Source organism: Danio rerio, chromosome 9, assembly GCF_052040795.2.
Source record: "Danio rerio strain M-AB ecotype USA chromosome 9, GRCz13ab, whole genome shotgun sequence".
NCBI lineage: Eukaryota > Metazoa > Chordata > Actinopteri > Cypriniformes > Danionidae > Danio > Danio rerio.
In genome coordinates, this window is record NC_141029.1 from 3,677,231 (window position 1) to 3,687,872 (window position 10,642).

Here is a 10,642-nt window from a genome sequence, read left to right on the forward strand (position 1 = left end):
TAAAATAATGTCTTGTCTTTCTCTTTAAAACAGGATTTTGCATCCTACAATTACCTTGATATCATAGTGAAAGCCTCCATAAGTCTTGATGTTTCTGCCAAGAATATCGTCCTGAAAAATCCTGAAACTCAGGTAACTTGGTTTCCAAAAAATGAAAAGTCTGTCATCATTTGCTCATCCAAACATGTTTCTTTCTTCTGTTGAACACAATATATACTGAAGGAAAAACAGCCAATGACTTTAATAGTATTTTTTGTCCTTACCATAGATGTCAACGGCTGCTTATTGACCAGGATTCTTAATATCTTGTTATTCTCAATATCTTGTTTTGTGTTCAACAGAAGAAACAAATTCATAAAATAGTTGCATTAATCCTGTGTTCACACCAGATGCGTCTTGCATAAATAAATTGCCCTATTCACACATAAATAGATGCACGAACATTTTGAGTTTCCTCGCGTCATTCGCGCATCAAATTTGCTCATGAAATTCACTTCACAATAGACACGGATTCGCATAATGGGCAGGGCTTCTGTCTGCTGTGGGCTGGGCATCATGGGCAGGGTTTCTGCCTTCTGTTAGTGGCCCTAGTTTCGTTGCTAAATGCATGACATGGATTTGATTGAGAGCGTAGCTGCGCTTTAGGAAGGCTTATAAACAGATTCGTTTGCCGTCGTGTCTGAGTCCACTAGATCCTTTCAGAGGTGCACCCAGCTCTGTGAGTTCATCAACTCCTCCAGAAACTGTACCTGGATGATAGAAGCTTTCAGTGGTGCTTCTGACTGAGCCCAGCCCAGTTTGATGAGCTGTTGTCTGGTGTCGACAGGAGGATTTTCCATCGGGACAACAACAACAGGCGCTACATCATAATCATGCCCCTACAAGAGCAAGCTTCTGATTGGTTAACGTGTCACGAATGCCTGATAAAGTTCAGATTTTCCAACTCAATTTTTCAAGGCACAAAAAGCTCTATTCACGCTACCTCATTTAGGATGTATATTTGCCTCTTTGCATGGACTTTACATGTAAATCACCTGCACTTGACACTTCATTTGCGTCTGGTGTGAACACACCATAAGAATCCAGCCTTTCTAAATCCCACCCTTCTGAGAGTCTGCTTTGATTGGTCAAATAATTAGCCCATTCTGTTGTGACTGGTTGTGAGCACGGTATTAGTGAAACCAAGCTTATGTGTTTGCAGGGCCGGCGCGTCCATAGAGGCGACCTAGGCGGCCGCCTAGGCGCCTTAGTATAGAGAGGGCAGCGTCACGACACCTCCCTTACCCGAGTCCTCAGTTATGTCCGCAACACCTCCCTCACCACCCGCGTCCTCAGTTATATTCACACATAGGCGACAGAATAGAGAGGGCGGCATCAGCGACACCTCCATCAGCAGTCGCGTGAAGTTATATCTGCACATAGAGCAGCAGAATAGAGGTCCGCGACACTCGTGCGTCCTCAATTATATCCGCGCATGTTGCGGCAGAATAGAGGTCCGCGACACCTCACTTAATTTTCATAACCGGTCACTTGCGTTTTCACATTGGGGTTGAGGGCGGCGTGATTGTCCTCTGCCTAGAGCGGCAGTTCAGCTTGCTCCAGCGCTGTGTGTTTGATTCCCAGGGAAAACAAGAACTGATAAAAATGTTTAGCTTCAGTGCTATTGGATAAGTCAATGTAAAATTAAGCTGTGTATAAAAGCATCTTACAAATATGTAAATTTAAATCTACAGTGTTTGAAGTCAGCATGAAACAGAAGTTGTGATAGTACTTTTATTTAATCTTATTCTGACATGAAACTGCTTCTGAAATTAGAAAAAAAGTAGAACGGGGCTTGATACTGTCCTTTGGGTAATTGGTTGGATCATTGAATGTTTTGTGTTGCTAAACTTGGTGTTACAATGTAAGATGCTAATGTTAGCATCTAATGTAAGATGCTAATATTAGCTAATGTTTACATTTGTAATATTTATACTTCTTGCTAATTAAAGACCACCTCATGGGGATTTTTATAACTCTGAATCCGCGTCTCAGTTCGGAGACTGCTACTGTCCGCTAGAGCTCGCGTTTTCGGCCGCAGCTGCAAACATTAAGACAGCTTTCAAGACTAAAATGAAATACAGTAGCTGCGTCCCAAATCGCATTCTTATGCACTATTCTACGTCATTTTGTAGTATAAATAGTGTAAGTAGTGTGTTCACACTGAAAACTCTAAAAATAATAAGTGCACTTTAATTACCCGGATGATGCACTCATTCAGCCAGTAAAATGAAGTGTGTAATGATGGACACTTCACGCACTCAATGACCACAGGTTTGCTTATGTAGCGGAAGGGGCGGAGCTATCCGGCGCACATGTTGGATAACTTTATTTATTTTGGATGGTTAAAGCAATATTCTCCTACGAGAGTGATTATAGCGCCTCCCGATGGTAAATGCGGTTATACTCACGGCAGGTATTATCTGATAATTCGGTCGTTTATTTCACTGATTTGGCAACCGTCAAACGTCATCAGGGAAACGGTTTGAATTTCCACTTAGTAAAAAAACATTAGTGCGCCATTTGGGACGACACTACATACATATACTATCCTGTTGAGTGTGGAAGTGCATAAGTACATAGTGCATGAGTGCATAGTGTATAGTGTGCCATTTGGGACGCAGCTAGTGTGTTTTCCACCAAGGCAACCTAGGATGCTGAAATATAATTGAGTAAACTGGCAGTGGGCTGGTTAGAGAGACCGAAACAAAGACAGACATTCTGATACTAAACGCACATTTTCAAAGCAGAAAAACTGACTTTAGCATTGCTTTTAAGATAAACTGAAAAAAAGTACTTTCACTTAGCATGTTACGTACATATCTGCAAACATATTGTGGTATTTCTATGATTTAGAAGAGTCAAAAACTTAAATTAAACGACTAATTTTCATGCGCAGGTGAGGTTGACGGTGTTCCCGGAGACGACAGCGACTCCGTTTGGAGGAGTGCCGTGGTGGATCATTCTAGTGGCTGTGTTAGCTGGAATCCTAATGCTGGCTCTCTTAGTTCTGCTACTCTGGAAGGTAAATTCAGCACTCGTGCATGTAAAAATGTAGTAAACCTTACCCAGCAAGATCATATATGTGGCTGAGAGTTACTTAAGTGGATAGGTTCCATCATTTCCTCACCCTTCAAACTTATACGTTTTATTTAAGATGTTCTGAACAGTGTTGCTTACTAAACGATGATGGTGGCCTTTGAGTTTCCTGGTATTTTTGTTCTCTACACTTAACCCACTGTTGAGTTCAATATGGACGAACACAATGTTGGATTCGTGTTGATAATTAAATGTAAATTACACTTTAACCCAACGGTAAGGTTGGTGCATACTTAAGACTCAAAACAGCAGCAATCAGCATTTGTTTTAGAGTGCACTGCGGTAGAGCATCGATATCGCAATGTGTGTATCCACAATAGTCACATCGCAGAATTAGATTATTTATTAATTCAATTATTTGGCTTAGTCCCTTATTTATCAGGGGTTGTCACAACAGAATGAACCACCAACTCTTCCACTATATGTTTTACGCAGCGGATGCCCTTCCAGCTGCAACCCTGTACTGGGAAACACCCATACACTCTCACACTCTTACACTATGGACAATTTAGTTTACAAAAAAATATTTAAAAACTAAATAAATATAAATGTACACACATTTACAATAAATAGATAATAAACAAATAGACTAAATGGTTGTAAAAATCTGTGGATTTCTGAGCTGCGTCATAGGCCTTAAAACAAAGCATTACTGATATTGCATATTCTGTGATGTGACTATTGCGGATTGGCACTTTGCAATATTGATGCTGAAATTATATATCGTGCAGCCCTAGTAGAGTCAAAAATGATTTTTGCACTACATACAGTGGAAAAAATAAGTATTGAACATGTCACTATTTTTCTAAGAAAACATGTTTCTAAAGGGGACGTTGACTTGAAATTTTCACCAGACGTTGATAGGAACCAAAAATATCCATATATTCAAAGAAAGCTAGATTAATTAGTTTACAAATTAAGTTATGTGTAATAAAAATTAAATGACACAGGGAAAAAAGTATTGAACACATGGAGAAAGGGAGGTCATGGAAAGCCCAGACAGCAGCTGAAATCTCCCAGTAGTTCTTCAGCAACCCTCTGCCCTTCCTCAGTGTAAATTAATATCAGCTGCTTTAGTTCAACATTTACATTAGCAGGAGGATGAAGATGAAACCAGGTTGGACATTTCAGCAAGACATTAGCTACGTTTCCATCCACTTATTTTGAAAATGCGCATAAAATACTGAGTAGGATAAACTTTTTATTTGAAAAGAAAAGATCTGCATAAACTATTATGGAAACAGTTTTACTGAACAAATTCCAGTATGCGCATTAAACAAGCCGTGTGATTTTACTATAAGAGATCAAGTGATGGTAAAAATGAGTGTGAATGGACAAATCAAGCGGCTGACCACAGTGTAAAGCATCTAAAACGTTATTTTGGTCAATCTAAAACCGCTTAACCATTTCAGTATATATTATTCATTATCTCCAGAGTAGTAAAGAGCGTCTGCGCTCCATGCCTCACAACTTTAAATGCCACCGTACGTTTATTGCATGTGTAGCAGAGGCCAGCTAGTAAGTGCTGTGCAGGTAAATCTCACTCCTTTAGCCTCCTTGGTAGAGCAACCGACTCCCATGCGGAAGGTCGTCGGTTCGATACCGATTCGTTTAAGGGGCGAGTGTAGCAGAGGCCAGCTAGTAAGTGCTGTGCAGGTAAACCTCACTCCTCTGTCCTCTAAAGGTGCTCTAGCGACAGACGCTACAGACCATGGCCTTAAGCCTCCTTGGTAGAGCACCCGACTCCCTTGCGGAAGGTCGCCTGTTCGATACCAGCTTGGAGCGGGTTGGGTGGTTGTAGGAACGGCGAGGTTATACAAGTCTTAATACTGTCTTCTAAGGCGCAAGTCATTTAATAAATAAAGAAAAAATACACGGAGCTTCTCCTACCCTAGCAAATCACGGTTTTTCCTTTTGATATTTCATCAGGCCAGTTCATCAGGAAGTGACGATTTTGTTCTCTTTGACTACTTCACTGCTTTATTCGCACGTCTTTTATACGATATTCCAGTTTTGCGCATAATTTTAATTCGCATCTTTGGATGGAAACATAGCTAACGATCCAAAACACAGCCAAGCAATCTCTCAAATGCCTTCAGAGAAAGAAAATCAAGCTGTAGAATGGCCCAGCCAATCACCTGATGCGAATCCGAAAGAAAATACAAAATAAAGCTCAGATTTGATAGACAAGACCCACAGAACCATCAAGACCTTGACATTCTGTTGAAGTCTGACAAACTCACAACTGAGCAAAGCATGTAACTTCACTCTCCATATCAGAGGCGTCTTTAAGCTGCCGTCACCAAACAAGCCTTTTATATGAAGTATTAAATACATTTCAGTATTTCAGCACTTTCTCCTTCTGTCCTTTTCATTGTTATTACGCAGAACTCATTTATCAGATTTATTTTGTTTTGTTTTTATGTTTGTATTGTTTTGAGTTTTTTTCCCAGAGATGGGTTGCAGCTGGAAGGGCATCCGCTGCGTAAAAACTTGCTAAATAAGTTGGCAGTTCATTCCACTGTGGCGACCCCGGATTAATAAAGGGACTAAGCTGACAAGAAAATGAATGAATGAATGTTTAAGTTTTTACCAAAATCTGGTTCAATTTCATGTCAACAGCTCCTTTAGAAATATTACTCCCTGGAAAAAAAACATGATGTGTACAATACTTATTTCCCCCGCTGTATTTAAAATGAGCTGAATCAACACATTTCTTGAGGATTTCTTTGGGGAACAACTCAGCTGTTTTTACAAATATAAGTGGATTGAACATAAAACAATTAAGTAACTTAATCGATTTGTGTTGGGACAGCATGAAGGAATTGTGTGGAACCCAGCATTTTTTACAGTGCAGGACCCTCCACATGACATGTTTTGCAATGACCCCTGAATTTGCCCCCTCTGTAGTGCGGTTTCTTCAAGCGGGCGCAGAAGGACGAGTACGACGCCGCATTTCACAAAGCTGAGATTCACGCTCAGCCCTCAGACAAACTGTCTACTGAGGCCTAGCTCTCCTTACCATGGTAAAAAGACCAGTCGCTACAGCAGATCTGTGTCTGCATGACGTGTGGCCTAACTCACTAACTCATCCTGTGCTTTGACAAAAGGAAGAACAAAAGACACATGCTTTCCCAGCGTGCGTGTGAAGCGCTGCTCTGTTTTGTATCATGTTGATTGGGTGTGCTTTAATGTGTACTGTTTTGTCAAGCATGTCCCGTCTCTCACTGTTAATCAAAGCATATTTTAAAAGAAACACTCCACTTTTTATGAGAGCAGACTCATTATATAATTCTCATAGAGTTAAACAGATTTTAAATCCATGCAGCCCATGTCTGGGTCTGACAGGAGCACTTTTAGCTTAGCTTAGCATAGATCATGGAATTAGATTAGACCATTAGCATCAAGGAATATTCAATACTTTTCTTATTTGGAGCTCGACTTTTCTGTTTACATTGTGTGCTAAGATCGACAGAAATGAACTTTGTTGCTATACCATTGGCTGAAGTAGGCGCAATGATATTACGCTGCACCTGGAAATTTTACCCAATAACCGCATTTCCACTGTCGGGCCAGAGTAAGCCAGGGCTTTTATTAGGCCGGGCCGTGCCAATAGTCCGGGAGCTTGAGCAGTGAGGCCGTAATCATGTCGTGTTTCCACTTTCGGTGTAATGTAAAGTGGCGCTGACAACAGGTGTGATGATCCAAAGCAGGTTTATTAGCAGGAGGGTTAGGCAAGCAACAGTCAACACAGGAGCAAACAGATGTATACAGGCAATCCAGGGTCGTGGTCAATTAACAGGCAGATGGTCAAAAGGCAGGCAGCAGGACGGAATCAACAGACAAACAATGCAAGGGTCAAAACACATCAAAGCAAGACAAAGGAAACTCGTTGTAATGTCACAAAAACAGTAAACAAGACTCAGCACTGAAGTGTGTGTGTGTGTGTGCTGTATAAATAGTCCTAGTAATCAGTTCATGAGTAGCTTCAGCTGTGTCAGTCTGCAATCATGGGGATCTAGGCCAGGTGTGTAAGTGGTGCATGACTGGATCCTGTAGTCCATTTATTGGTGGATTTGTAGTTCTATGCAATACTGTGTGTTAAACTGCACAGCCTGGATCGCTGGTGATCGTGACAGACAGGCTAGTAGCTCACAGTGCCCACACGCAAACCCCACCCCAGAACACCCCCTAAATCAAACATCACGCAACCCGCCTATTTCAGCGGGAATCAGGCAGGCAGAAAAGGCACATCACTGCATCATTATGTAATGATTAAAATGGAGACAACCGAAACAAACAAACGACAGGGTACTGTACAGCTTTACATTATGAGTCTATACGCACAGGCCTTTGTTTTTTTTCATTCATTATATTTGTTTACTCATTTACCGACTGTTGGCATCGTGGATCGAGTGGTCTGACTACTAACAGAGGGATGACCCGGGTATTCAGCAGGCTGAAAAAAGTCAGCTGCTGGCCCTAAAGAAGCCCCACTTTGGCCCGATCAGGCCCCAGAAGGGACAGTGGAAACGCGACTGGCCCAGGCAAACTCGTTTAGACGCAATAGTGGAAACGCGGCTATTGAGTAACTGCTTGCTATCATTGTGCCTGCTTTAGTCAATGGCACAGCAGCAAAGTTCCTTGAATATTATCAAGGTGCAAATCATACATTGTACTGTTAGTTTGTGTAAAACACGATTCAGTTAATTAAATATATGTATTTATTTAAATTACATTTAATTCATTAATAAAATCTATTTAGGTTTTCAGTGATATTTAGGCCCAATTCCAATTCTACCCCTTAGTCCTTCCCCCATGTGTTTGGACTGTGGGGGAAACTGGAGCAACAAGAGGAAACCCACACCAACACGGGGAGAACATGCAAACTCCACACAGAAATGCCAGCTGAGGCTCGAACCAGCGACCTTCACCTCCATCTATTATTTTAATTATTAATAGTATTAAATAAAATACAGATCAAAGAAAACGACTTCTCAATATTAAAGGGCTGACCGCCTTCAGGGGGATCAAGCATTAATTAGGGGGGTCAATCCCTCCCAAACCCCCCTGTAATTTGCACCCTGAATATTACGCCAGTATGAGCGTATAGTTCCTAGCAATATTGGCCTTGAAAGTAGCATCTAGTTAGTTTATGCTGGTCTTAGTCCACAGTAGAGTCAAGCTTTATATAAGAAAATGATCAAAACTCTTTGGTCATTTTTGAGTGAGATGCTAATGGTCTAATCCGATTCAATGATCTATGCTAAGATAAAAGTGCTCCCAGCCAGACACGTAGATTGGTTTTAATGGAATCAAAAATGGTCAAACTCAAGAGTTTAACTCCGGGAGAGTTTGTATTTTCGCAAAAGAAGTGGACTGGAACACTTAACATTTAACGCTGACTGATTTCAAAACGTTCTTAAACTTTAACATGTGTTTCTGTTTTTTTTTCTTTGCCAGTGTGGGTTTTTCAAACGCTCCAAATACGAGGACAGCGTTCCCAAATATCACGCGGTGAGGATTCGTAAGGAGACGCGCCTCTTGAAGGACGGGAAGGTCATGTTAGATCCCTTTGAGAAGAAGCAGTGGATGACCACGTGGGATGAGAACGAGAGCTACTCATGAGACTGTCCAATGCTATCCCGTGCCAATTCGTAACTTTGTGATTTAGTGGCTAATTCGTAGGAATTCGTACGATCATATTCGTACATTTTAGTATGATTTACTCAGTGATGGTTGGGTTCAGGGGCGGGATTTGGTGCCACGCCTCCTTTTAAAAATCGTACATTATTGTAAGACTGAAATTGGACGATTTCATATGAATTAGCCACTAAAGTGAAATAACGTAAAATACTTGCGTTTCCTCGTTAGATCAGGCTGGACTGTTGGCGTCTGCTGCAGACAATTTGGACTTGTGTAGTTTTGAACGGAGGAAGTTCAACCCGCTGTTGAACAAGTCAAATGTGTTACTCAAGATGCCTTTACACGTCCTTGTGTTTCTGGATGGCTAAAGACTGACTGGTGACCTCTGGATATTTTACGTTTCGCACCCCTTCAAAAGTGTTTGTATATTTTTGGAGGACGCATGAGATTTGCCAGGACTATATTGTCTTGATTGTAAATATTTCACAGTGCAGTTTATTTATTTGTATTTTTTCTTGTAATTTTATACTAAGACGTCTACTGTGCATGAACTGCCCAAAGATTATTTTTCATGTCTTTTTTTTAAACTGTAAAATCAGATTTCATGTTTTGAGGTCAGCTGAAACGCTGGAGGGAAAGAAGACAATAAACCAGTCAATGAATTACTACTGAAAAAAATGGTGAGAAAACTTGAGATTCAGGGAGACGCACAGTAGGTAGTGCTGTCGCCTCACAGCATGAAGGTAGCTGGTTCCAGCCTTGGCTGGCTCAGTTGATGTTTCTGTGTGGAGTTTGCATGTTCTCCTCACGTTCACTTGGGTTTCCTCCAGGTGCTCCGGTTTCCCCCTCTGTTCAAAGACATGCGGTACAGGTGAATTGGGTACCTGTAGTGTATGAGTGTGAATGAGTGTGTATGAATGTTTCCCAGAGATGGGTTGCAGCTGGAAGGGCATCCGCTGCGTAAAACCTGCTGGATAAATTGGGGGTTCATTCCACTGTGGCAACCCCAGATTAATAAAGAGACTAAGCCGAAAAGAAAGTGAATGAACTTGAGATTCATACATCATGTGAATAAATATGATTTCTGTTGATGACATTATTTGGCCGAGAAACAACTGTTTAAAATCAGAAGGTTAAAAAAGAAAACACAAATACATCGAAAATCGATTAAAAATGGTCCAATTTAAGCTCTTAGCAATATACGTTATGTAGAGCTTTAATATATTTCTGGTGGGAAAAATACAAAATGTCTCCATGGAACATGATAGTTACTTAATTTACTTAATATTCTAATGTTGTTGTTTTTTTTTGCATTAAAAAGAAATTATAATTTTGACTTACACATGCAACTGAAAGGGGATCTATTATGCAAAAATCACATTTGTAAGTGGCTGAAACACAGTTGTGTTGCAGCAGCCTGTGAATGTAACTTCTATTGGTAAAATTGTATACATTTTATTTTTTATAATCACACTTGGTGATGCATTAGGTAGTGCTGTTGCCTGAGCAAGAAGGTCGCTGGTTCGAGCCTCGGCTGGGTCAGTTGGCATTTCTGTGTGGAGTTTGCATGTTCTCCCTGTGTTTACGTGAGTTTCCTTCGGGAGTTCTGGTTTCCCCCACAGTCCAAACACATCAGCTATAGGTGAATTGGGTAGGCTAAATTGTTCGTAGTGAATGAGCGTGTATGATTGCTGGAAACATTAGTTGGTGGTTCATTCCACTGTGGCGACCCCAGATTAATAAAGGGACTAAGCCGAAAAGAAAATGAATGAATGAATAATTATTCAATCCATTAATTTGGCTTTCTAAACGGTTGTATTGTTTCTACCTTTAGAAGAAGAAAACAAAAGTAAACAAA

At 40.8% G+C, this 10,642-nt stretch overlaps 1 protein-coding gene across 5 annotated transcripts in view; it reads left to right on the plus strand.

The window, feature by feature from the left end:
• The window catches only part of itga6a (integrin, alpha 6a), a 56,495-nt gene extending 47,033 nt beyond the window's left edge, over positions 1 to 9,462 (plus strand). For 2 of the 5 annotated variants that reach the window (XR_015499055.1, XM_087267417.1), the window contains exons 23-26: positions 34 to 132; positions 2,939 to 3,064; positions 6,049 to 6,164; positions 8,602 to 9,462. Coding sequence is in view for 2 of the 5 variants with exons in the window: in XM_087267417.1 (XP_087123543.1) it covers positions 34 to 132; positions 2,939 to 3,064; positions 6,049 to 6,150 (327 nt within the window). In the remaining 3 variants the exon portion in view is untranslated. Of the gene's footprint in view, positions 1 to 33; positions 1,192 to 1,602; positions 2,820 to 2,938; positions 3,065 to 6,048; positions 6,165 to 8,601 lie in introns of those variants that run through there. The other 3 variants (XR_015499054.1, XM_087267416.1, XR_015499053.1) reach the window with 2 other exon arrangements.
• Positions 9,463 to 10,642: the final 1,180 nt, after the last annotated feature.